At 39.4% G+C, this 26,338-nt stretch overlaps 3 protein-coding genes across 6 annotated transcripts in view; 1 reads left to right on the forward strand and 2 right to left on the reverse strand.

Annotated features, from left to right (window-relative positions):
- The window catches only part of SEPTIN5 (septin 5), a 41,840-nt gene extending 39,292 nt beyond the window's left edge, over positions 1-2,548 (reverse strand). Inside the window, exon 1 of the mRNA XM_056504022.1 lies at positions 2,477-2,548. The gene's annotated coding sequence lies outside the window, so the exon portion shown is untranslated. The remainder of the gene's footprint in view (positions 1-2,476) is intronic.
- UFD1 (ubiquitin recognition factor in ER associated degradation 1) overlaps positions 1-26,338 on the forward strand; it is a 276,619-nt gene that overhangs the window by 186,775 nt on the left and 63,506 nt on the right. The gene's annotated exons all lie outside the window — the stretch shown is intronic.
- The window catches only part of LOC130259580 (septin-2), a 34,517-nt gene continuing 13,757 nt past the window's right edge, over positions 5,579-26,338 (reverse strand). For 2 of the 3 annotated variants that reach the window (XM_056504023.1, XM_056504025.1), the window contains exons 8-13: positions 21,599-21,700; positions 20,655-20,800; positions 19,573-19,656; positions 18,599-18,656; positions 12,111-12,198; positions 5,579-6,388 (exon numbers count right to left, since the gene is read on the reverse strand). In XM_056504023.1, the coding sequence (XP_056359998.1) occupies positions 12,130-12,198; positions 18,599-18,656; positions 19,573-19,656; positions 20,655-20,800; positions 21,599-21,700 (459 nt within the window). In that variant the 3' untranslated portion in view covers positions 5,579-6,388; positions 12,111-12,129. Of the gene's footprint in view, positions 6,392-12,110; positions 12,199-18,598; positions 18,657-19,572; positions 19,657-20,654; positions 20,801-21,598; positions 21,701-26,338 lie in introns of all 3 variants that reach the window. The other variant, XM_056504024.1, reaches the window with a different exon arrangement.

Consider the following 26,338-nt stretch of genomic DNA (forward strand, 5'->3'; position numbering starts at 1 on the left):
CTGGAGGAACACGTTCTGGAGGAGTGTGCCAGGAGACTCCAGTTTAACCAGGTCCTTGGGAGGTTTCACCTTTACTCCTCCCACCTCTGGCTTTGGCAGAGAGTCCATCTGCTGTACTTGCCCTGTCAAATTCTTGACAAATTGCTGGGTTTCCCCACACTGAGCTTACTCTTCTGCACATGGGACATTAGTCATTGCTTCATTTCCTACCCAGCTTCACCATGAAAATTCCTCTTAGTGATCCAGTGGTAAATAAATTGCTAGGAGAGAAACCATCCCTCTCCAAGAGGTGCTGAACTAAGGTATTATAAAACTGAGGAGCTTGGTGTCACCAGGCAATGTGCCACAGAGCTCCACACCAGCCCAAGGTCTTAAACCACAACCCTTCCCCTGGGAATGCTGGATGCTCTGCACACAGAGACCAATATGAAACCTCAACTGACTTCAACAATTAAGAGGTCATTCCTTGGAAATCAGAGAGGTGGAGAATCTACCGTTATTTTTTCCATTTTTAATCAGGAGCCCAGTCTGCAAACCAGAGTACCCTGAACCCAGAAAACACACCAGCCCTCACCATGCTCTGAGGGAGGATGGACACACATTCTTTGACACCACATTGTTCCATTCTATGGACTCGGTAAATCATGTATATTAATAAGACTTTACCAAAGGCAACCCTACTTACATGCAATCTATTGTACTGCCCTCTCAGAAGCTCATTTCATTTCCCAAACATCCATTAAAAATAGCTTTTATAATAATTTTTAAAAAGTTAATTCAGACAAAAACTATAGCTTTAGTAAATCTTTTAAATTGTTATCTGCTGTCAGACGCAAGAAGATTGGAAAAAAGCAGCACAGGAAGAAAAACCTTGCTCTTAAAAAAATGCTAAATAAAAATCATTTATGCTTTTGTGTGTTCAATTTAATTTTAGCAGATTGCTTTGTGTTCACAGCTTGGTTTCCCCTTTCCATCTACAAGTAACAGGGCTGGCCCAAATCCATAATGAACTGTGCTCTGTCATGCAAGACCCACTCTACACTCGGCGCAAGGCACACAAATACGCACACACACCCTCCACACTGGAGAAAAGACCTCCTCTGCTCCAGCAGGAGCTGCACTGTCCTGCACACACGGGCTCCTTGGGGTACAGACTCCAGCCCACTTTTGCCTATGCAGTGTGACAAGAGCCTTCAGGAGTTATGATAATAATCTACAACAGACTCCTCTGATCTCTACCTCGCTTCTTCCCCTAAGGAATGCACAGAAAGGAGCCTTATACATAACCCACTTCCCTCTTAATTTGACATGATTAACTGAAGAACAGCATGGTTCTGGGGGGTCACAAAGCTTCTCCTCACTTCACAGCTTACACTAGGTCCTAAGAATAGCTTACACTGTTCCAAAGTGTCAGAATACATTCTGGATTGCTGTGCAGAAATAAAACAAGAGTTAACTGCAATATTCACAAATAACTACAAAATACTAGCAAAATTTCAAGTACTGTGGGAAAAATGCATCTAGTGATCCTATTATCCTATTACCCCTAGATTTACTTTGTTTTTCTCATCACTGTGATCAGCAGCTTGCAAGAATGCACAATGCCCAGTCTGCATTATACAGAGAAACACCAACTCTTGCCATGGCCAGGTGAATACCCAAGCTGCTACAAAGCTCGTTTGCTTTTTGTGGTGCTAAAAGTTTGTGCAGTACTAGGGTCTTAGCAGCAAGGTGTTTCCTTCGTACAGAACTGGAGCCTCAGAGAAAGACTGGACCCAAAGGCAAGTGTAAGCCAGGCTGGGAATGGGTGGGATTCTTCCCATGCACTGCTTTGCTGCGTTAACCATCACCTCCATCCCCACCCTTGCGAGACATAAAGGCTCTTCCGTTTACAGCAGACTTCCCTACATCACGATGATGGGTGATGAGGAACACACGGGACCCTGACAACCCCTTACCTAAGCATTCAAGCTCTGCAGAGGAGGAATCCTTTTCTTTTCGAATATCCTAAATCCCTCCGAATACCAAATAGATAACAAAAAAACCTGTCGATGTCATCTAATTGCATCACCCCTCCTCTTTCTCCAGGACTCAAAGGCATGTCTCCAAAGAGCTATTAGCTTTGCAAAGCAAAACAGATGTTTTCTAACACCCAAATCCTGGCCGCCTGCGAGGTGCCGATCGGCTGCAGCACCAAGGAGCGGCAGGAGCGGGGCTGTGTCTGCGCATCTGTGCTGCGGAGGGGAGAGGGATGCGAGACGTGCTCCCAATACCCAAACGCCTCTGCCAGCCCCGCGCTGCCTTTCTCCATCCGAGCCCGCTCGACACACCCAAAGGCAGCGACAAAAAAGAAACCCAAGCCAAAACCCGAGGGGATGCGGCAGGCAAAGCGCATATTTCCCGGATGACGGTAGCCAAGCCGCCGCCGTGCCCAGGTAGCTGCCGCATCCCCGCGATCCTCGAGGAGCCCACCTACCTGCTTCTCGTCTGCGGGGCGGCGCGGCCAGGGCGGGATGCCCGCGGCGGGGACCGGCGGCGGGGAGAGAAAAGGAGACACAGTGAGGCGGGAGGGACGCGCCGGGCCGCGGGGCGGAGCGGCCGCGCGTCCCCGCCGCCTCACCTGGGTTCACCAGCTTGCTCTTGTACCGCATGGCCGTGCTCATGGTGCCTCACCGGAGCGATAGCCGCGCCCGTGCGTGCGAGGGTGGGTGGGGGACTGAGCGAGTGCGAGCGGCGGGGCCGCCCCGCGCCGCCGCCGAGGGGCCGGGGCCGCCCGGGGCCGCCAATCCTGGGAGCTGAGCCCGCCCCGGGCCCGCCCCCGCGGTGACAGCCGGGTCGGGGCTGCCGGAGCCGGGCGGGCGGCGGAACCGCCGGCCGGAGCAACGCAGCGATATTGCCTCTCCACCCTGCCCCGGCGAACACAGCCCCGGGCTGGGCTGATGTGCAGCAATAATCTCCCCGCAGCCACCAGGACCCGGGCAGGCTACACCTCCTACACCTCCGACCTGAAGGTTTAAACACTATAAAAGGCAGTACTCCCTGCTCTTGAACAGAAACACAGCACCGAGAAGGAGGAAAACAGTATTAAAAAAAAAAAAAAAATACAAAACCCAAACACAAATGGAATAGGAAATGTGCTTCCAGATTGAGATTTGGCACCTCAAAATACAGTGGGAAGTCCTGAATCATACTGCAACCATGCTGTGTGAAGTAGGAATGCGCGCTGTTTCCATTACAAAATTTAAAAGAGGTTCTATGAGAAGTTATTTTAGGTAAAAGCTGTCAGTGTAACTCTTTAAGACTAGGCAAGAGAGAATTTAAATGAAAAGCAGCAGTTGCATATGACATGAGAACAACTCACAGAAATAGAGAAGGAAGAACGGGATGTGAAGACTAAGGATACCCAGATCCTTTCCCTGCCTTCCATGGCTGCAGAGAGGGGTCATGTCTTCCCCATTTCAAGGACAGGCAAATTATCAGACCTGAAACTCTTCCAAATACAGGAGAGGATAAGCTTGGCAGGGTGATGGCTGCATAACTGAAGGGCACTGCCCTGCCTGGGAACAAATCTGGCACGATGCCACAATACCAACTTTTCAAATTCTTCTAGTCATCACAGCATTTATCTTGGCATTTCTTCCACCTTCTCATTCAAAACATCCCTCATAACAAAACAAGGAGACACTTCCAAGGCCTGGCAATCCAAGGCACATACATTTTAAAACCGCATTAGCTCACCCTGAGCTCACTTTCAGCCATTGATTCAAAGCATCAGAAAAAAAATGAATCAGGTAATTGTCAGCAAATTTCCTTGTTTTCAAATGCTAGAAAGCCACAGACCATTAGAGACTCTGCACTACAATTAAAGGCACCAACAAGTCAATCAGCCTTTCATGAGTTGTTTTATAGTCTGCCACAGTGTTTTAAAACTAATGAAGACTGAAAGGACTGAAGTCAAATGCTCTTTGATCCTGCTGAACAGTCATTAAAAAAGTTACATGTGGACACTTTGTCCCAGTGCTGGAAAATGTCAGTCTGGAGAAAGCCAGGATGAAATTCAGAGAGAGGGACTTGTCTTCCAAGGCCCTGGCACTGCCAACACCTATGGGAGTTGAAATGCAAAGACAGAAAGCAGGCTCTAGCCAGTGTCCTCTATCCAGAGAGCTCCACAGTACAAAGACTTGGCTTAACAGCTATGTATTACCCCAGTAAGCTGTTAAGTATTTTAACAAAACCAAGTTCAAATGTAACTAAAAACTAACACCAGTCAACATCAAAGAAGTGGCAGAAAGCAAAAAAAACCCAAAAAAAATCTACATCGAAAGGAAAATACTCACATATGGAATCAGCAGCTCTACAAGCCCTTCTTGGACAATTATTAAAATAGATCTCAAATTTTGAGCCAAAATGCTCCATCTGGAATCCACAAACCCAAAGAAAGTACAGACTATCAATTGGTACTCAGTATCCCCAAGTAAAAACCTTTTCACTGAGGCTTCCCACTGTGGCAGTGACCTTAGGTGCCTTGCTTTAAAGAGAGAAAAAACTCCTCTGCTTTTAATAAAATTAAAGACTAGATGTTTTTGATAGTCTGCTTCCCCATTGTCCTAGATGGCTTTGAAAGGCAAAGCTTTCGTGCCACCTTTGCTCAGAGAGCTAATTTAGCTTGTAACTGAGGTCTCCAACTGAAGTCTGGGTTTCTCAGAAGCGGTGTGGCTGTCTTGACTTTCACAAGCACAAACGGACAGCACATAATTAAGGGGGTTGCAAAATAGGATGCAAAATCCTAGAAGAAAAACAACAAAAAAGGTGCAAAAAACAGCAAGCAAATAGTGAGAAAAAGTTTGCCCTTAGATTTCTCACCTTGGCCCTCTGGACAAACATGGTTAAATTCAAGTCTTCATAAAAACGATAGAAAATTCGTGTGAATGCAAATCTGTCACTCCATTTCTTCTTTCAACCTCATTACAGCAACCACTGAAGTAACAATGTAACATCCATTTTATGCAGTTCAACTCCAAGCAAGCCAAATACACATCCCAGTGATGCCAATCATTTGTCAATCCTATCCTGATTAAACACTCATTGCTAGACAGCAAAATTAGGGGTAATCATTACATGAAAGACACCCCAATTTAGTACAGAAGACAGTGTCTCAATCCCATATTTATAAAGTAATTTACACTTGTGCATATATAAAACACACAAGACTACAAAAGCATGCAGAAGAGAGCTATAACCCAGCATTTAAAGGAAACAACATTCATGCACTTATAAAGTAAGGTGTGTGATCAGATTTCCCAAGATATTCAACCACTAAAGACATCAGTAGGTGACTAATGAACTTGGGGAAAAAAGCAGATGTGAACCCTTGCTACCTAACTTAAAAGTAAAACACTTTTAAAGTTGTTTTGATATTAAATCAAAGCAGTTTGTAGGTAGACAAATTTGAGCAAACACCTTCATACCCCAGGGTAAACATCACAATTCCTTTGAATATGCACTGTGCACAACACCATTACAGCATTTCATATGTTAGCTTGAAAAGGCAAAATAAAATAAAACAAGAAAAACCATCTCAAAATAAAAACCAACGTTTTCCACATTCATACAATTTATTACAAAACTTCAATGAAAAGTAGTGCTATGGTAAATATAAAAAATTAGTACATGCCATTGCTCAGCTGACAGATAGAAATGCCTGTGACAAATTTTTGCCATTAATGCTTGAGACTTGAAGCCAAACCTCCAGAGGCATCCACACAAGTTGTTGGTGTGTGGAGTGTTTATGGTGTGTTAAGGCACGACGATTTAGAAAAGCCAGCTTTTTCCAATTACTGGGGAATCATCGGCGTTTCATACATTTTCTCATACATCACACAAATGCAAATCACCAGAGATGAAGCTTCAAAAGCAACAAAAGCACAGAGAGAGTTCTGAAAAACTGGTATGATACATAATAACCTAAAATGGCAGGTGAAAGTTATAATACTGTGCAAACACACATACGTTTACTGTAAACAGGCCACAAAGTCTTAGTATTAACCATGAAACCGTTCAGAACAACCTAGCAGAAAAATGATTAATTCCTTAAACCCACCACAATGACTAGTCCAAACAGTGTACTCTTGGCAGTTTCTGAATAAAAAGGTATAGGAAAGATAATAAAACCACATTGGTAAGTATGAAGACAGTGTTACCAAAAGAATCAAAAAGATACACTATAAGTTGAACATTGAGTATATAAAACAAGCAGTTTTACAATACGATCTTCAGACTTTGTGTTTGTTTTAACGCAGGTCTTGGTCTGTGGCATCCAGCTTTTGCATCTGAACGTTACCACTCAGGCAAAGAAAAGAGAGCACCCATCCACTTAGAGAACCGTATGCTGCTGGGAACAAAAGTGGAAAACAGCATTAGAAAGGACAAACTCTCAGTACTGTCAGAGCCCCTCTGAGCAAAGCAGCATAATCCAGGGAATAGCGAGTTGCAGTTCCTGCAGCACAGGGACCTACATTACAACTAGATCAGCTGAGCAGTTTGGTCCCAAATATTTATTACAATTGTCCAATAAGAGCTTATAAATAAGAACTTATTTTTAGCTACATAGTTTCTTGGCACCCACATCCCCCCCTCAGCCTACAAGAACACAAGGAGAGCGTTACAGCTCATATCAACAGTCCTGCACACAGCACATCGACCTTGGCCTGTTCAAAGCAACATGCTTTGCTCTTTGCCATTCTCACTGTGGGAGTTCTCACTGTTCAATACACAATTCCTTCTCATTTTAAGAAGCCCATCACTTCTAATAACAACTAAAATAAGCAAGCTAGTAATAAGGCTTTAAAGCCAGAGTCCATAAATTGCTAAGCAAATTCAATATTCAATTTCAAAATCAACTTGTGCTGCACTACTACTTCGAATTTTAAAGAGAAACTCAACTTCTGCCACTGCCTCCCGAACACTAATCTATTACAGAAGATACCTCAAGAAGAAATTGTAACTCATGTTTCACTCACAAAAAGAGTGGAATTTCCAATGAAGGCTTGGGTTCTAAGCACAGCTGTGCATTGATGTTAGCAGCATTAGCACCACCATACCCACATTTTTTAAGCTTACAGAACACACTTGGGAAAAGTATGTTTGTTTACTTTTATCATGGATTCATTTCACTGCTCTTTCTTCCTCATCTCCTTGTAAGGCAATATTTTATGATACAATTAGGTTGATACTATTCTTGACAAGTTTGACCTCCAGTTTTACTAGACCAACCTTACAGTCCCTCATGCTCATTTCACCAACGCAGAGAGTTAACAAATACCTCCGTCTGCAATGTGAGTTCATACCACCCTTGAACACAGAGGATATTTCTCCAGTGTGCCATTAAAATAAAACTCTCTTGGTAAGTAGCATAACTAACAAGTACTATATACACCTGCACCCTGATCATGTGGTCACATAGCTCAGAATCCTGAATTCCGAAGATTTTGAACATCTTGTAAAGGGAATTTGTCTCCTCCTCAGCTCTTCCCAGAATACCACTACAATGCAGGGCGACTTGACACCTCTGTTTTCACTTCTGAACTCCAAATGAGAGAAATTTGCTTGATAAGCAGCTACATTTTCTCACTCACCCCAATTGTTTTTCTTCAAACAGCACTAATTTTATGTCATAACTACAGTCCTTTGAGTGTCCCATTGTCAGGAAGAGCTCTGAGAAATGGCATCTTTCCAAAAGGCAGAGGACTAATGGATGACACCAGTGATCTGCTGCAGGTTTTGACTCATTTTGTCACCGCACCGCATTTTAGTTTTCTGCTGTTTCAGTCACCCTCTGCTGACTTCACGCTACAAGTTTGTTGCATTTCCTTTGCTACTCTGTAGCGAGACCTCATACTTCTCCACAGCAAACATCATCAGCCGAGTTCACAGTAAGTTACAAAATTGGCCTTTGAACGGATTACCAGTGCTCATCAGTAAAATGTGTTAATAGGGGTGATAACCACAGAGTCACATCTACATACCAGCATCCAAGCATCAAAACTATCAGAAATGTTCCTCTCTTTCTTTAGGAAAAAGTGGCCCTGATGCATTTTCAGGTTCTCCACGTTACCATACAATTTGGTAAAAATTTAGGGAACAGAAGTCTGTTTCCTAAAGGTAAAAAAAACTTGTACCAGCAGATCAATGCAGGGTTTGCTGAACAAATCCTCAGTCAGAAGAGTTGAGGAGGGCTGGACACTGCCAACACTCTCCTGGTCTAGTTTCTAGCTAGAGAAACATCCACTGGCAATGCTAGACAGTTGTTCCAAATACTACAAATTTGCCCAAGCTTCAAATTCTCTAGGCTTTCAATTTCAGCTGCCAAAAAACTACAACATCATCTCTCCTTCCTCAAATGACATTTTTCATCAGATCAATTCAGCATTTAGCAGCATCATTTTAGAAGGCTGGTTGCTATGACAGTGCTTTGTATTGTTCTGTTAAATGATGTCAATTCATTGGTAGAAAGAAGGAGTTACCTGGTGTCTTTAGCACTATTCTTATCAAGAACCAGAATGGCGTTAATGTGCTCAGAAGGCTTCAAAATACTTGTGGAAATTACAGGCTATACTAAAAGAATTTTCAACATCCTACAGATATTTTAAGTGCAAGATGCTTGGGTTTATTTTTTGTCTGAACATATTTCCTTAAATATAACTACATTTCCAGATGGCTGTATTAGTGTTCCACAGCCTGGCTTCTGTTACTGGTTTGTCCCAGTATGATCCTGAAACTGAGTGAAGACAGACAAACCAGATTTATAACAACAACAAGAGGAAAACAGATTGCAGAGAGATACACTTTGAGAAACAGAGAATGAAAGGGAAGAAACATTCACCAATAGCCACTTTGTCTGGTACAATTATTAGAGCTTTGCATAATAATTGCTCATCTGAGATGGACAAGTTCAGAAACTAGTAAATGTGCTATTGGAGTTACTGCAGGCTTATTTCGAAAGAATTTCATATTTGAGCACCCAAGTAAAACAAAACTTGTTTCAGGTTTTACTACCTTATTCTATCCTTCCATTTTTCTCTTCAATCCTTCATGTGAACTGACAAATTGTTTTACAAGAAAAAAAATTCGAGGAATGTTAGTAAGGTGAGTATATCAAACATCAGAGTAAAAAATTTGTTACTTCTTATTCTAACAATATTCTGGTGTCTAGCTGTGCTCTCACTGCCTGCTCCACCTGCAGTAGTTGCACAGAGAAGCTATTAAATGTTTAGAGGAAAGAGACAAAAGTGTAGGTCAACACACCTTTGTCAGGGCTGCACTCAAAAGATCTTAATCACCACAATCTGTTCTCACAGGCTTTTGACAGAAACTGCAGTTGGAAACAGGAAGGACCAGTGTGCCAAAATCATCTTCCTTTCCTACCTCTAACCCAGTCTCCACCAGCACTCATCTTCATTCCTTTTCTACTTCTCCACAACAAGAAATCTGTCTGCCCTCTTTGGAAACTTCGAATATATTCCCTGCATCTAGTCTTTGCTTTTGTCGCTTCCCTTATTCTTCCCTACTCCAGACTTGAAAGTAAAGGAAACTGCTTGAAGTGAATTCTACCTTTGCTCTTTCCATAAAACCTTTAAAGATGGCCCTATTCAAATGGGTTCAGACAAACCAGATCTTCCAGTCATCCCATCTGTGTAGCACTTTCTGGTAACACAGACTTGTCAGTCTTTTTGGCAAGGATTTGAGTTTAGCACTTTTTAATTGTTATGCAATGCTCCTCCTAGAAAACTCCAAAGCATTCAGCAATCTCTTCCCCACTCCAAAATACAACTGAAATCATAAGTGGGTATTTCAAATATTTGGATATTACCACATTTCATTACCCTACTGTTTATTCTTCAGCTCTTACCTATGAAGGTCTTCATACCACACCACACCCTACTTTTCCCAAAATCCTGAAAACATCTGTATAGATGTGCTTTATATAGGGGAAAATATTTTAAGGGACTTCTGAAGAAAACACAAAAATTAGGTATGTATCCAGAACAAAAAGAGTTCAAATAATAATTTTTACATAAACTCTCTGTTTATAAAGTCACATATTTTTCTCAGCACTAAGTAAGGGTTCAAAGAGCAATGGGAGGAGAGACTGTACTTTCAGTAGCACAGGTCATCCTTTAAAGTTCTTGTAAAACTAGAACCTGAGAGATGTTCAAGATAAACTGTGATTGAACAAAAAGATTACTACCAACTACATTTAAATTTGTTGGCAGTTTGGTTCTGTTAACCACTGGGTTAAGTACAAGTTTTCTGGTTTCTCTAGAAATAGTGATTTCAATAAAATATGGCAAATAAATCTGATGGGAATGGTGGAGGTTGAACTCATCATATCACACTCAGCACTTCAGCCCAATTAGCTTGACCTCAAGATTTAGTTCAAATAACAACAAGATCATGGGAACACTCAGTTAAATCTGCAAAGTCTCCTGCTTAACCTATAGAGTGGTCCAAGCTCATCCAGATTAGCAGTGTGAGGTATCTACAGAACATTTCCCTTGGACAGACACAAGCCTGCTCAGAACTCTGTTTACTTAGGTAGCCATGGCTGCAAATTCAGCCTGGGACAAACCATGCTCCAGTTCCATTTTATAAAGACCATATCCAGTATTGCCAGAAGCTGTGAAACACAGGGGATCTGGGGCCATTTCTGGCTAATCATTAGTGGGAATACTACATCCCATCAGCCCTCAGATACTGATTTCACAGCAAAGCCAGCATCTAGGAACTGAGGAAGGAACTCTGAATGTATTTTATCCCTTGCCATCCTCTGCTCTGCCAACAGCAACTGTGGACAAGGGTAGATTTATGGTGTTTTTCTCTTATTGAGTATCAGTTTGAAGGTGTCATGTGACTAAACATGATTTCTAACTCCTACAAAGAGCTGAGCTTCTTAGCAAAAAACAGTAACAATCATTTACACCAAAAAAACTTCCCTACACCAAATAAACATTTCCACCAGTGGTAAGAACTTGGCCACATGACAACAAAGTCACAGTGAAAACTTAGAACCTTCAATTCAGACTATAGTATTTAACAATATTGAACAGGCTGCAAAATGACCAGCTCCTGGCTGGGGAATGAGAGCTTTCTGTCAGACACTGCTATCACATACACAGTGTGGTCAGCCACAAAATTATCCTCAGTGTTTGGATTTCCAACTCTGGGAGAACATTTTAGCATGGAAGTTGGAAGACATGATGTAAAGACTCCTCTATCTGCAACAGTTGAAACTGTGACAGTAAAAAACCTGAGACTGAATTAGTTATTTCCTCTAAAGTACTTCATTCAAAGATAACTGTGCACATACCAGTAAAACCATTAACTTCTGCTTAAGTGAGAATCCAGTGAATAAGTTTATTTCTTAATTATTTTTTCTTCTTTTTATGTAAACAGGAAGACTGAAAGTTCAAATAAAGGCAACAAAAAAATCTCCTTATTTTAGGCTTGGAATGTTGGCAGCTGACACAAGGTCATAAGGGATAATATAATCCATTTTATTCAAGCTTTACATTCCACAAGACCAGCAATCACAACTAGAGTATTAAACTGAAGTATTAAGCAACAAGACTCCTCATATCCTTCCATTTCTTGTTCTTGCACTTAAAAGAAAGATTCTACCAGAAGAAAGAATGAGTATGTGGAATTTTTTTCTTCACTCACTCTGATCTGCCCTAATACATCACACACATCATCAAGGGAGTCTGTATTCAGTACACCTGACCAAAGTTCTGTATGGCTCTTTAACAAAACGGTTAAAAACTCAGCAGCCTACATACCCTAAAGCATTCTAACTTTTGCTTATATATCAAATTAACTTTCTGAACAGCTGAACAGAAGCAAAGCCTGATGATCCAAAAGTAAGGCACTGAAGAGAAGGATTTACAGATCTTAAAAACAGCTGGAAGGTAACACTGGCACATATCTTTTCTAGTCTACTCATGACATCACTTTTTTTCCTGTTAAGTACAGTAAGTGCAAGCCCAAAGTGCAAATTAAAAATAATAATTGCCAAAATCTATGTAAGAGGTGAAAACAAGTCAGAAAAGCAATACCTGATTCATGTTAAGCACCTTAGTCATCACCAGGCTTCATCCTCATCTGGGCTTGCATCTTGGCAATCATCTCCTGCATGCGGCGCAGCTGGAACAGAAAGACACCCACGTGTTTACAACAATTTCATGAAAAACCCAAAAACCTTAGAACTTTTTTCTATGGTAGAACACAGATCCTATTTTCCTCTTCACAAACTGGAAATGTTCAGTAATTCACATAACTGAATACTTTAGTTTTCTCCATCTCATATTCTTCAGTTCAGTACATTTAACTTTCACAAAAGATTTGTAAGAATACTTATAATAAAAATTAAACAACAGAATCCAAATATTTTGAAGCCAACTATGATTGCAGACCTGTGAATCAACATTTAAATAAGGAAATGTCCTTCAAGTGTGCACAGAGCTACACCTAAAGTGAGCTCACCTAGAGTGAGCTGAAGCAGCTTTGTTCTGATACAGGTGCTTAAAGCATAAGATCATGTAGGAACATTCATCTTGTGACTATCAGAGAACTCTGCAAATTTTTAGCAGCAGTAACACCCAAACATGAAAACAAGACTTAAAAACTATTTCAAATGAGAAATAGAAAGATGTTTATAAAATCTGGAAAGCCAGACTAAACATATTAAACACCAATGTTTTTTACATCTAAACAATTACTTTCCTGGAAATAACTGTTTTCTTAAGGCATTTTCTTGTAACACTTAAAAGTTGGTTTCCATCTCATAAAAGGCAACTTAAATACAATGCTTTGTTGCTGGTTGTTTTTTCCAAAAAAATAATATTAATCCAAACAAATGTTCCTAAGACAAAAGAAAGAACACTAATACGGATTTCCAAAGTATATATGCAAATACCTCTAATTTGCTTTACAAATGACTGGGTACTTCCTTCCAAATGCAGGTGGGGAAGCTCCACATACAGAACTACAAGAGCCCCGTTTTACAAAGTGGGAAGGAAACAGGCTGCTATTTCCATGAACATTGTATAACCTATGAATCCACCTCAAACCAGAGACCATGTAAAAACCTGAGGCTTGCATAGCAAGTTCTCTTTCTTTTTAATTATGTAGAGAACTGCTTTCATTTATTTTCAGGGGGAAACTAACTGAAAAAGCACTCTGTCTAAACAATTATATTCTGTTTTCATCCAGTCAACCACATTAACTACTGTGATACTCATTACTCCACCAGGTTCAATACACAAGAAACTGAGACAAATGCTTGAATACATACATGTGGTGTTGAGCTGTTGTTTTGTTTTGTTTAAAAAAACCCAACAAACTGAAAGAAACATCACAGAACAAGAAAAACTAACTGTAGGTGCCTACATCACTTTTTCTTGCCTGCTCTCAGATACATATTTAGGAAAGAGAAGAAATGGAAGATTAACTAAAGAGTAAAAAAGATTGCAGCACAACCAGCAGTACCAGAGCTTGCCTAAAACTTGCTGGCTTATGTACTTATCCTCCTGCTGCAGCAGTGTAGGGTGAAGGAGAGGCTAGTTCAGGTTCCTATGACTGCTGCAGAGATGCTTTCTGACAAGGAGATTCGAACAGCATGAAATACACCTAAGTCTGTGAGGATTATTATAAACCCATCTACATCTTTCTGCTAAGTACTTAAAACAAAAAGCTTCTGATCAAGAAGTTCACATAATGTTCCAGGAAGGAGGAAAAAAAAAAAAAGCAGAAAGTTCCCAAAATGAGTGCTGCACTGATTCATGATACAAGAAAAAATAAAAGCTTCAAAGATCAACTTGCAAAAATGTAAGACACCTGGTCTTTTGAACTCCCTCTGCAGATTTACCATCAGAATAAAACTAGCTTTTTGGAAGCTCTCCTACTTGAGCTTTCCCAAGAGTATTCCAAGCTGAGCCATGAAACATTTCCAAAATAGAAACCATTCAGGAATCACATGGGGAAATACTGCTGCACACATATAACGGTGATTGCTCAAATGCAGAATTCTGCTCATAGCCAACATCATATTTTAAAGACTTAAATACAGCAGTGAGAATTGCATTTTCTTAACTTTATCTGATAAAAATATGCCCATAGCACAAAATAAATCAGATGCTGCATATGACACAAATGTAAGGTAGCATAAAAGCCCCAGGAAACCTACTCTGCTCTAACATTAAGATTATAGAAGATTTTCCTTTTCCATCCTCGTGTGGTGTTTTTGAGACCGACTGGTAAAGTCTCAGTCTTTTCCATTAGGGAAGGAACGGCAAGTTTCTGAAGCTATTTTAGAGTAATTCAGCAGAAAAACTTTCAGGCACAAGGCCTGTGAAAAAAAACTAGGCATATTGTAAAATTTAAAAAAGGGAATCAAGCTGTATTGTGCTCAAGTGGTAACCATGCCAGTCTCTTCAACAATTCTTTGAGTACAGGACAGGACACAAGAGCTGTTCTTCCACACTACACTACAAACCAAAACCAGCTCATGTTCACCTTACTGGACCTACTGAATAGACAGAAAAAAACCTCTGCTTTTAATAAAGGAGAATGTAAAAGAATCACACCAAAGACTGAAACTGATGTCATGTCAACATCTGTGTTCCCTTTGCTGTTGGGGACTGCAAGCATCAAGAGCAGAAAATTACTTTGATCTTGCTCAGCAGTGAGTCCTCTCACTTACAGGAACAGCATTGATATATTTGTGTTCATCCCCTAAAGAACAGATGCTACAACATGACAATGTAGGGGCAATGCACATCATGAAAAGGAAGCTGGGAAACAATGTTTGGAAATCTGTTAAAACAAATAATTCCTGTGAATTCTCAGATAACAAAAGGCAAAAGAATAAACGTAACCTTGGTATAAATGCCCCTTAGTTTACTAACGTCAGGTCTACAATTTAATTCAAACGATCATGTAACTTCTGCAGCAAACCAGAAAGGAAACAAACATTTAAAATGAGAGCTAAGGTTACAGAGTTAAAAGTGAACCATATACCTCATTAATAGCTTCCACACCCTTAACAGAAACCACAGATACACAGCTCCATTGCACCTCCAGATTTTCACCACAATACCAACAAAGACTACTGCACTTTAAACAACATGAATGGCTTCTCTGTGACCAACATGCAGGTATCACAGGAGAGATATTAAGAAACACACAGTATTTACTTCCCACTGATATGCTTCCCCTCTACCAAGTCTGATTATTGTTACCCATGCTTTTATATAAGAAAGGCATAAGTGAAGAGGCTGCAAGAATAGGGCAAGATGGAAAACTGGCCAGTGAATTTTTCTAGTGAATGTTAGCGTAAGAGTTCTTTTGATTAAAATACTTCCAATACCAAAGAACACAAATAATTTTGTCAACTGAAGACAAGAAAAATACTCCTAATAAACTGGAAATGGAGCTACCATTGAGATAAATGTCTACCACGGGACATGTTGACAAAGAGCAGAAGTCAGTCTGGCCACAGCCATTGCAGTACATGAGCAGCATGCACTGTTCCTTCAAAAAACAGCTAAAATCAACCAAACAAAAGCAATAATTTAAAAAAAAAAAATTCATTATAAATCCTCAGGGATTCCCATTGCTAATTGGGGTTTTCATCTTAGGAAGTTCTCCAGGACTAACTTACTCACAGAGTAAGGCTGAAGCATTCTGCCCCCTGCACTGGGCAGTAACATCCCACAAAAAAATTAAACTTCAGGCCTGTTTTTATTTCCCTCAGCTCTGCAGGTCTTCATCAGCAGTCATGCTGTCTCTTCCTATAAAAGTCTGCCCCTTATTTTTCAAGACAATGCTTTCCCAAACCTCAGCAGCAGCAGTTGCACACAAGGCCACTACTGCCCCCAGCCTGGCAGCCCCACTGCTGGTCCCCCTCCTGACTCCCACACAAACCCAGGGCTCTTAATCTCATCTGCCAAAGGGTTGCACATGTTCAGAATGTGAAAGGATAGAGAGAAAACAAGTTCAACATTGTGTTCTTTCCACTATATACAGCCCACTGCTGATCAGCTCCACTGAAAACAGAAGTGTGGAAGATTTGCCCAAAGTCTCAGGGTAGAAAAACCCATTAGAGAAACGAAATAAACTCTCTATTTTCATGGAATCACAGCCATAACATTTTTCTGAAAGTACTACCTCTCAAAACCTAGAAAGGCTTTCATTAACAAGACATCTTCAGAGTAGGAAAAATACTCTACAAACTTAAAAACTACAAACTTAAAGTTTGTGCCCACTTACACTACAACATCAAAATAATCTGTACTGCATAACATTTACAGTAAGGAACAAGAAAATCTTTATGTCTATTTTCATTTTCCAGCTCTAAAAAACAGGTCACCACTTGCAAATGAGCAAAAGCACAACCAGACTAAGCAATAAATCCAAAATGACAGATTAGCAATTCCAAATTGGCTGAACTGGGGACCACATCCTTTGGCATAATAAAAGACCATTTAGCAAAAGTGATGCCTTGATAAAGATGATCCTGGCACTAGCTCAAGCATTCATTCCTTCCAAGGTTATATAAACCTCACAAAACTGTACATAGAACATCAAGCACCGTTACTGATGGGAATGCAGAACAGGAGGGGAAATGGATATTTGTTTTCTCTGTGAAGGCCATGGAATGCAAGCCCATTTCCTCTGTGCCTCTGTCCTCCACAGATTTTTCCCAGTTTGAACCTTAGGGATGATTTGGATATGAAGGGACTTCATACCAGCTTATCTACAGAAGATTCAGCAAAGCCTCTTGATCTCTTTGGAACAATAGCATGCAGAAGTTAAAAATGTATTTGTTTTTTCAAGTTCTTTCAATTTTTTTCAACTTCAGCAGCAATTATTCAGAGATGATTAGCCCCAGAGGAAACTTTCAAAGACTGTCCCCTGAGAAATTCAAAATTTCATCCCTTTAGCCATGTTATATAAAACACACTATTTTGACCACTCTGTGTCCAGGCATAAATAGAATATATTTTTATGTAAATAAATAAATAAATAAATAAATAGTGTCTGTCATATCAACAATTTCCAGGGAAAATATTTATAGGAGACCTTTTTCAGATGTAAGTCTGAAAACAAATAGTTCTACAAGGACACCCAAGATTCTACTTTACTACTAGGCATGTACAACTTAGATAGTTCAAATAACAGGAGAAACAGTTATGACTTAAATTCTTTAAGTCTACTTGCCTGCTTGGAATCATTAAGGAAAAATAGAAAAAACAAAAAACATTTTCAAAAAATGCTCTTAACTTTTTCAAAGCATTCAGTACTGCTGGCTATCATCTGATGGGCTCCTGCTGCTTTGCTCATGCCCCAGTAAATGGGAGGCAGTTAGTTTGTGTACAGAACATTTGCAGAAGTTCTACTCTTGTACATGCACAACCATCAAGTCTGCTTATGCTGCTGAAATGCAGTTATACAGTGATAAATATGCAGCTCACTCAATCTCCATTACATATTATTAACTACTAATTATGGTGATAATCAGCTGCTTCTGCATTTCCTTTTAGAAAAAATTTTTGCTATTTATATCAACATCCCAGGCTTAGCCAATAGCTAACCAGGGTTAGCTATTTTTAAGTATGGATGCTATAATGGAAAAAGGAAATGCATAGACCAAAGTAAATTTCACAAATTTCCATGTATGGGAGTCAATTTTCCACCTCAGAAACACACAAAAGTGCTTGTAGTTTTTCATTTTTTATTCCAAGTCACTGCACATGTGTAATGACCTTTCCAATCAAGCTTTCCTGCAGTTATGGATGGGGATCCAAGCAGAATTGGATAAAGGAAGGATAAAGACAAAAATACCCCACTATCTTCAAGTTTTCAAGCTGCAAGTAGTATAAGCACTGGCAGCATACTGTTGGAATTTAAATATCAGGCTAAAAATTCCTGAGTCTTTACAACTTCAACATAAAAATACTAAGTGAAAAGGCCTAGCAATAACTTGGAACGAGAGTGAGAAATCAGAGTTTGAAAACACCAAATCTATAAACTGATAGGCGTAACAAAAATACTGTGATTTAAGTCAAGGTTAAGATGAAAATGTATTAATTATATTATGGGATTTTTAGGACTCAAGAGCCTACTTCTACTCCATAGGCACAAGACATAGGAATAAATTTACTGGCAATGTGCTTGCAGTAAGCACATGAACATCTGAAATGACATGAGGCTGTCAATCTATCCCACCACAGCACACAGCATGTGTAGCTGACAAACATAAATTGACTTCAATACTTAAGACAGCAAATATCCTTATGGAAAATTAGCACCCAAACAGGAAGTGATAAACATTCTGCCTACAACCAAGAGTGCACACACTACCTCCCATCAACAATGCAAGTGACTATAAACAAAACACTAAGGGCAACTTGTATGGTCAGGTTAGGTCTGTCATTTTGCACAACTCCAATCCTGCCTGCCACAGGCAGTAGCTGATGCAGAAAACTGAAATTGGATCATAGCATGTTATATTAAAGAACAAATTTTATGAAGTTTATCTTACCTCAGCCTCTTTCTGTTGAAGGATTCTATCTTTGTCTACCACTTCCTCTTCAACAGGCCTATTGAAGAAAAGAATGCATTGGCAGCATAAAATACAGAAGTAAAAACCTCCAAGAACAGATTCAAGACTCATATTTCAATTAATATAACATCAAAGTCTACATTCTTCCATACTGGGGAAATTAGAACATTTTTAAAATCATGCTTTCCTTTTGTAAAAGGCCACCTTTACCTGACAGACTCCTGCTTATTCACTCTCCATTTCTTAAAATTTTATTTCTTTACTGCTATATGGATTTTTCTTTTTGCAATTTACTTTAGTGAAGAGATTTCCTCCATTATCTATCCATGGTACAGAAATCAACCACTAAAAAGCTATTTCCTTTCTTCTTTAACATCAAAATCGTTTGCTGAATACTTGAAGACCAAGTGGAATGTGGACAAGAGTAAGTTGCTATCCAAAAAGATGCAGCAAAGGTAGATGTGTATTTTTTGCATTAAGTTTCCAAGGGCAACCTTAGCAAAAATTAAAAAAGAGATAATAAACTCCATTAAAAACACGAATTAGCAGAAAAGATTGGTCTAAACTTCTCTCTTTAGCTACACATGAAGGAGCAAGAGAAGCAATACCTTTCTAAGCAGATAGACTGGGGCCTATTTAAATTTGCTCACTGGAGTTCATTGTCTTCAAGCAGACATCATTACATAAAACCTATATTGCTTGCAGGCACCTTCTTCCTGCATTCCAATTACAAGCATAGAGAAAAGGGGATTTTAGCTGTTTATAAGCACAGCACTTTGCTACACATTATTCCTCTTCAGGAAGAGCGTTTCACATGAATTTCAGAATTCCACAGATTGAAATCTCATCAGAAATAATTGTTTACAGGTGGGATTAGTTAGGAGAAAGAGCAAGCCCCCTGTCAGTGGGCAATGAGGAGCAGCAGAGCCCAGGGATAGCACTTGGACACTCACTTGCCAGTGCGCTTTAGCCTCTCAGAACGGAAGTTCTCGTAGTGCAAGTCTTGGGTCACCTCCTGCAGGTCCTGCATGTGCGTCCTAGAACATGCAAACACTATTGAACACTCTGTCATTCTCAGCAAAGCAAAGAAAAGCACCCTTTTATCTTCTGTTTCTGTTGTATCTAATGGACGTATTTACCAGAAAAGTAAATCCTTACAGACCAAGCCAGCCAGAACTCTGCTTTCAAGTTCATTGATCTTTAATTCATTCCTAAGCGCCCCACCAATATTATTCAAAGACCCAAAATATGCTGTCCTCCCCTTGGTCATTAATTATTTCAGATGAGTTGTTTATACAAGTTTTTAGTGTTAAAAACCATACAAAGACAGTTATTCAGTAAGATACTTTTGGAATTAAAGTATCTTATTACTCTTAAGTGCTGTCACATATCATTTGTAACTGAGAACTAGGTGGAGCTGCTTGGCTTCACAACAGCTGACATTGCTTAACAATTTCCAATTGTCAAGAGAAAAAAGAAAAACCTGCTTGCTCCCAATGCCCAGCAGAGGGCAATCCCTGCCCAGTGCAGACTGACTTTGGAATGACACAACGGAATTCATTTCCAACAATAGCAAAACATCATTTAAAAAAACCCAAGCAAAACACTTAAAACCATTTACGCAGGCAGAATATCCGTATCAGCTAAAATCATAAAGGGGTGGTGTATCGTATTTAACAAAGGATTTCCCATACTGCCAAAAAAATTGCACTTTGCTTTTGGAATATTCTTCACTTTGAAGAGTATTTTAAGAGCCTCTCTGCCCCACCAACTGCACTATAACAAACCTTCTGTTGGTATGTACAGCCATCAGATCAGTTCACATAAGGCATAAAACCATCACATATATCCAGCAACATAAAATATAGAAATTATTTTCTGAATTCAGAGATCAGAGGGTACACGAGGAAAACAAGCTGCAAGGGACTAAAATGTAACTCTACACTGCCATCAGGGCTAGTTTTAAATGAAGGAATTAACGTTGCTATAGGTTTTTAGTCACCACGGGAGATGGGATCATTTTACCATTACTCACACCAGCATTGTGCGCAGCTTGAGGAAATCATTGTGCTCTGGATTTTCAACTTCAACTACTCCCCAGGGATACAGGCGGCCTCTGATTTTTTTCCCCTTCACCTCAATAAGCTGATTGGATCCAATAACAGCAAAGGGAATGCTAGCCTAATTGAGACAAAAAAAAAACAAGTTACTGTTTTGATTTTTGGCTGGTTAGTTTTTGTATTTTGCTTTGTCTTTCTTTCAAAGAAAGCACAAAAATTCAAGTAACAGGCAAGAGAGTGGGAAAAGAAATGTTGACAAACACTCTCTACTAAAACTCTCTCACATCAGAAAATCAACAAATCCCATTCTAGGCAATGCAACCTCTCCTTATAAGCACCTGTAGCTTTGTTAGGATCAATTCATTTTACAAAGGCCCAGAAGGAAATTACGCTTCACTTTAGGAACACTTGACTGTTATTCAAGTACAGTTTGGGTATAATGTGTCATCTGACATAACATCATGCATGGAGAACAGCCAACAGAAGCATACTTCAGATGCAGAGTGAAGTAGCTAGAGTTTCAGACACATTCTTCAAACACCTTTGAAAGCACAAAGAGGAAATTACTTCAGTAAAAACCTTCATTATCTGCTTTAACACGAGGCAAGTTGTTAATTAGTACAGCAACCATAACACACAATCTCTCTCCTTGCTCACCCGTTAAAACGTTTGAGTCAGAAAACAGACTGCAAATAATAGTTCATGGTGAACAGTAGTTTACACTTAAGAGAAAGTCATGACATACTACACTTGGAATTCTGATGAAACAGGGACTGGAATAAAAGGGATAATAATTCAGAGTCAACAGACAAAGGAAACTGAAAATTTTGACACATTGTAAAAGGAATAAACTACCTTTAGATATGTTTTAGATTGAAGAATTACAGCAGCAAAATTATAAACTAGGAGTGAAACTTGCCTTTAAAACTCTAGTTTGTTCTTTAAACTCCTCATCTTCATCGGAATCCGCATCAGGGAGCTGATAAATCCTAATGCCGTGTTCAGAAATCTCATCCAGAACCTGAAAGTTTGCAAAAAGAATAATACTCTTATTTCATTGAAGAGGTATTCAGTTAAAAATATATGAAATTGATTTACTAGCCTGTCACAAATATTCACATGACTTAGTGTCCAAACTGCAAAATACCACAGACTTGAAGACTTTTTTAAAGGCACAAAAGACAAACACATTTTTGCAAAACATAGCAAGTAAATAATTTAAAAATGCCAGAAGATTTACAAGGCAAATACAGAAAAAAGTGAGGCTAATATGAAAAAAGAGTAAAAGTAACATGAAGGAATTCATTAATAACAGAATCAAAACCATTCACCCCAGGTCAAAGTACATTTTTGTGCATTTGATATGTTCAAAAATGTAGAAGAGAGTGCCTATTGCCTCTTGAATCAAAAAAGATAAAAGCTTATTATACACTTACACTGGAGAAAGTAATTAAAAATCCACTAAGAAAAAGACCCTATTCTTAAACAATTTTTCTTGTCATTAATCTCTGAGGTTAACATAAAAAATACAGTATCTGCATTCCTGGGCACATTCTTTTCCTAATGAAATCACTGCAGGGGTGAGCAGCCAGCATAACTCCAGGCCTTTAGCAGTTTCAAAAGGTGGCACAAGTCAATTCCTGTTTCAAAACCAAATAAAATGTTTCTGCTGCCACACTACTGAATATACTTAAGTAAGCTCTTGTCACTGCATCAAACGCACTGACAAGAGTTACTTTCAGGAAAGGAAGTGTGGTGGTATAAGGAGAGCATGAAGAATGCTGAGATTCCACAATGACTCTCTCCAAAAGGATCTTGGATGTTTCAGCAGAAAAGGTGAACTGTACAAACCACCTAGAGCAGCAGCTGTAACCCTGCAAACAGCACCTGAACTAAGCAGCTGCCCTGCTGAATGAACTCTCAGCATAAACAAAGTTTGGGCAAATTCAAGGAGAGTTTGAAAGGGATGGTAAAAATATTCAGAAGAGCCTATGTAAGGACTTGTGATGCCATTACTACAAATACAACGGGTGATTAACTTAGTAGCATGAAAACAAGCAGACTTCAAATAGAAAGGTCTTAATGAGCCTTCTCTGAGCATTGTTGGGTTCCTCCACTCTGTGCTGATGGCAACCAACAGCTACAGTACAAATGCAAATTGTCCAACCAGAACTTGGTTATTAAACAGGTGTTTGAAAGAAAACAATTCTCCAGACCATTAGCAGAGGAAAGACCATGTGTGAGCCACAGCTGTTCCCTGATGTTTTCCTGCCAGGTACATAAACATCCCCCGCACTCACACACACGCACACTGAGTGAAGCACTACGAGCCCCCACCTACACAAAGAGCAATATTTTATAGAGAGAAAAGACATTTGGGAGTAAGCATTGCCAATAAGCAATTAAGACATTCACACGATGACATTTAAATCAATGGATGTTGTTACTGTTTTGCAAAATGAAAGAGACCTGAACTGTCACCAAATGACAATAGAAGATGCACTTCAGGGATGGGTGGGGCAGCACTGCAGTTGGATGCCTTTAAGTAGTTGCATAAAACAAGAAAGCACATTTAACCTGGCTGAGATCTTTGAGATAAAATGCAAGTGGAACAATAACGGGAAAGCCAACAGCAAGGGGTGCTAGAATAATATATTACAGCTGTTAAACCTAGTGCTTTCCTGAAAGGAAAAAGAATTGCAATAAAAACAAACGGTATTTTATGCTCCTAACAATGAAACAGCATCTTGCTTCTTCAAATCTGAATTTTATTGGCCTCAGAGGGTTCTGTGTTCCTAAAGATTAGCCTTCCCATGGGAAATTTTAAAAAAAAGTCAAAATATTAGTTTCCCTCTCATGAAGTCATTCTTTTGAGCATGTTTCCTTAGCAGCCTTGCATGGCACAGCTTGTGAAACTGTCGTGCATTTCTTCCCACTCAAGAGTTTTAAAAAATAACTTTGAATTCCAGAAAGCCCAAACAGGAATTACTCCAAGCTGGGTTTCCTTTGCAAGCACCACAAGCTAATCTTTCTGCTTAGTCCATAGCAGCAAAACAAAAACATTTTACTTCAGATTGATGGCCAAATGGCAGAAACATCTAAAAAAAGTAAGACTTCAAGCTGCGTCAGCAATGCAGGACTTTGATTCCTATTCTTGATTAGAGACTCTGTTGGCCAAGATGCTTTGAGTTAGAACAATATACAGTAGCTTTGATTTTCAAAGCTTTGGAATCACATTATACATTAGACTTAATATAAACTCAGTTTGCAGAGTGACCTTTGCCAGCAGTATAAAAATAATGAAAGCTTGTTTACCTGCTCCCTAACCACTCCCTCAGACTACAGATGCCCTTCATCTCGTTGTACTTAGCCAGTGCATAAATGTGGTGCCCATATGTCTAAGTCCAGATTGCTTTAAAGATTAGCTAGTTAAAAGTTAGTTAAATTCCCAGTGAATTCTATTTTAATATTTTTAAAAAGTTTAAGTATATAAATATATTTATATATACTATAAAGCTTTACCTTTAAAGTTAGTTTGGTGGATGACTATTGAACTATGAACTACATATTTAAAGTATAAAGTTTAATTTTCTAGTTTAAATAAAATCTAGTGTTCCACTTAAATGCCTCCTTCAAATCTTTCAACATCATTCTGCTCCCAAATGCTGAACCAAAAAGTAAGCAACTATGAACACTGACCCTGAAATACACTGCTGAAAGGGTGTATACAGGGGGTTTTACAAAAAGTAGCCGCCCCACAAATAATGCGAGATAAAAATCTTTCACAAAATCAGTACAGTAACAGAAAAGGAAAAGCAATAAAACCTGCAAAATCAGCCACAATTTGTTTTATGATTTCCCTATGAGTTCTTTCAATTTGAAGGCAGTGCACCTGTCATTACCTTACAGTATTTATGGAGGAACAAAATTAAAGCTCAAGACCCTGGACAGAATTTCTCCCAGCAAGATCTAGAGGTCCTTCTTGTCTCTATTAATGTATTTTTTAAAATTTCCTTCCTCCTTTCACCTGGTTCACTATAAAGCTGCTAATTTCTGTACAAGTATCATCTCCCCTCTTTAGTGGATGCTTGCCTGCATTGCAGACAAGGTTCACATAGCCTCAACTGTCCCCACTTTTGACTGTCTCAGCTAGGAAGGATCCATTCCATTACTTGGCCAAGTTTTCTTATATCACTGAGCTTTATAAAACACAGCAGCAATGCCAGGAGTACCTCACCTTGTCAAAATGTAGTTCTTTACATGCCCACACAAACCATGGTCACACCTGCCACTGTGGCACTGGTTCACTGAAAAAACTCCAAACAAATCCTCTGAATTTAGGTGGAGTTCAGCCAAAGTGCTGCTTGCAAGCATGATTTTATCTACACTATTTTCCCAGTTAAATAAAAATGTAGTCCCTCTTCAAGAAAATAGAAAAATACTCCCAACACAAACACCGTTGGAATAAAAATCTAATAATTATTCCAAAGGCCTACAGGAAGTCACAGAGTCACAATCAAGGTAACTATTATGCCCTGTATGAAAATGTAATATAAAAGATATCTTACCATGAAAAGGTTACTCTGGTGTAAAATACAGACTGCAATTTAGAACTACTTATTATCGCTACACTACCAAGGGGTAAGTAATTACATTTGTAAAAATTCATAGGCTTTGTAGGGTTCAAACCTGTTAGACTTTACAAATTATTGTACTGGTTTTGAGTCAATCGACCTGGCAAAACTTGTGATCTCAATTTTACTAGGCCACCTCTAAGCATACATAATATAATCACACCACCTATCCATTCCTTTAACAAGGTGCATGAAGTCATTCTCAATCAGGGACTAAATCAGAATAGATTAAATATTTACATTCATTGCTCAGATAATTGATAAAATGGAAATTTGATTTAAGGTAAAAGACTTGTACAACCACAAATATTGACATTATACCATTTAATTCACTACAAATGTCATATCTGGCAAAAGCTGGTCTGTCTTAGAAAGGTTTGTCAAAAAACAAAATTTCAAGACGCCAAGTAAACCTTGCAAAGCAAAAAATTATTTTAGTGCCATTGTCTGGAAAGACAGACAGTCTCCACTGCAACCCTGAGTATGTCCTGGTGTTTCAGATGAACAGATGAGTCAGCAGGAAAAATGTTCACATCACAAAACACATTTTCCCATAACAACAGAGCCACAAAAGCATCCTGCTCATATATTAACACAACCGTCCCGTCTCTGTATTTTAGTTTGTACCATGGGTGCATTATTTAAAGTTTCTAAACACATTTTGGTACAAACCATGCAGCAGAGTACACAACCCAAGTACCTTCTGGATGAAAGTGAAGATGTGCCCTCAGAATATACCTGATGTACTCCCAGCAGTATGGGACACTCAGGCCACTGCTCTCTGACAGGCAATCTGAAACATCTCCACTTCTCCTTCCAGGATTGTCTGAACCTTTGTTACAAACTGTGTTGCTTAAAACCTGCCTTACTGCATTGCCTTGCTATGATACATGAAGCTAAGAACAGCCACATCCTTAGCAAGTGTAACTGGCAAAGCACATCAGACTTCAGCGAAGATTTCCCACCTCACACTTCCTGAAGATTAGATCCTTGACCAATATCATTCACCCCTCTTCAGTTTGAAA

The sequence above is a fragment of the Oenanthe melanoleuca genome, chromosome 15, assembly GCF_029582105.1.
Source record: "Oenanthe melanoleuca isolate GR-GAL-2019-014 chromosome 15, OMel1.0, whole genome shotgun sequence".
Taxonomy (NCBI): domain Eukaryota; kingdom Metazoa; phylum Chordata; class Aves; order Passeriformes; family Muscicapidae; genus Oenanthe; species Oenanthe melanoleuca.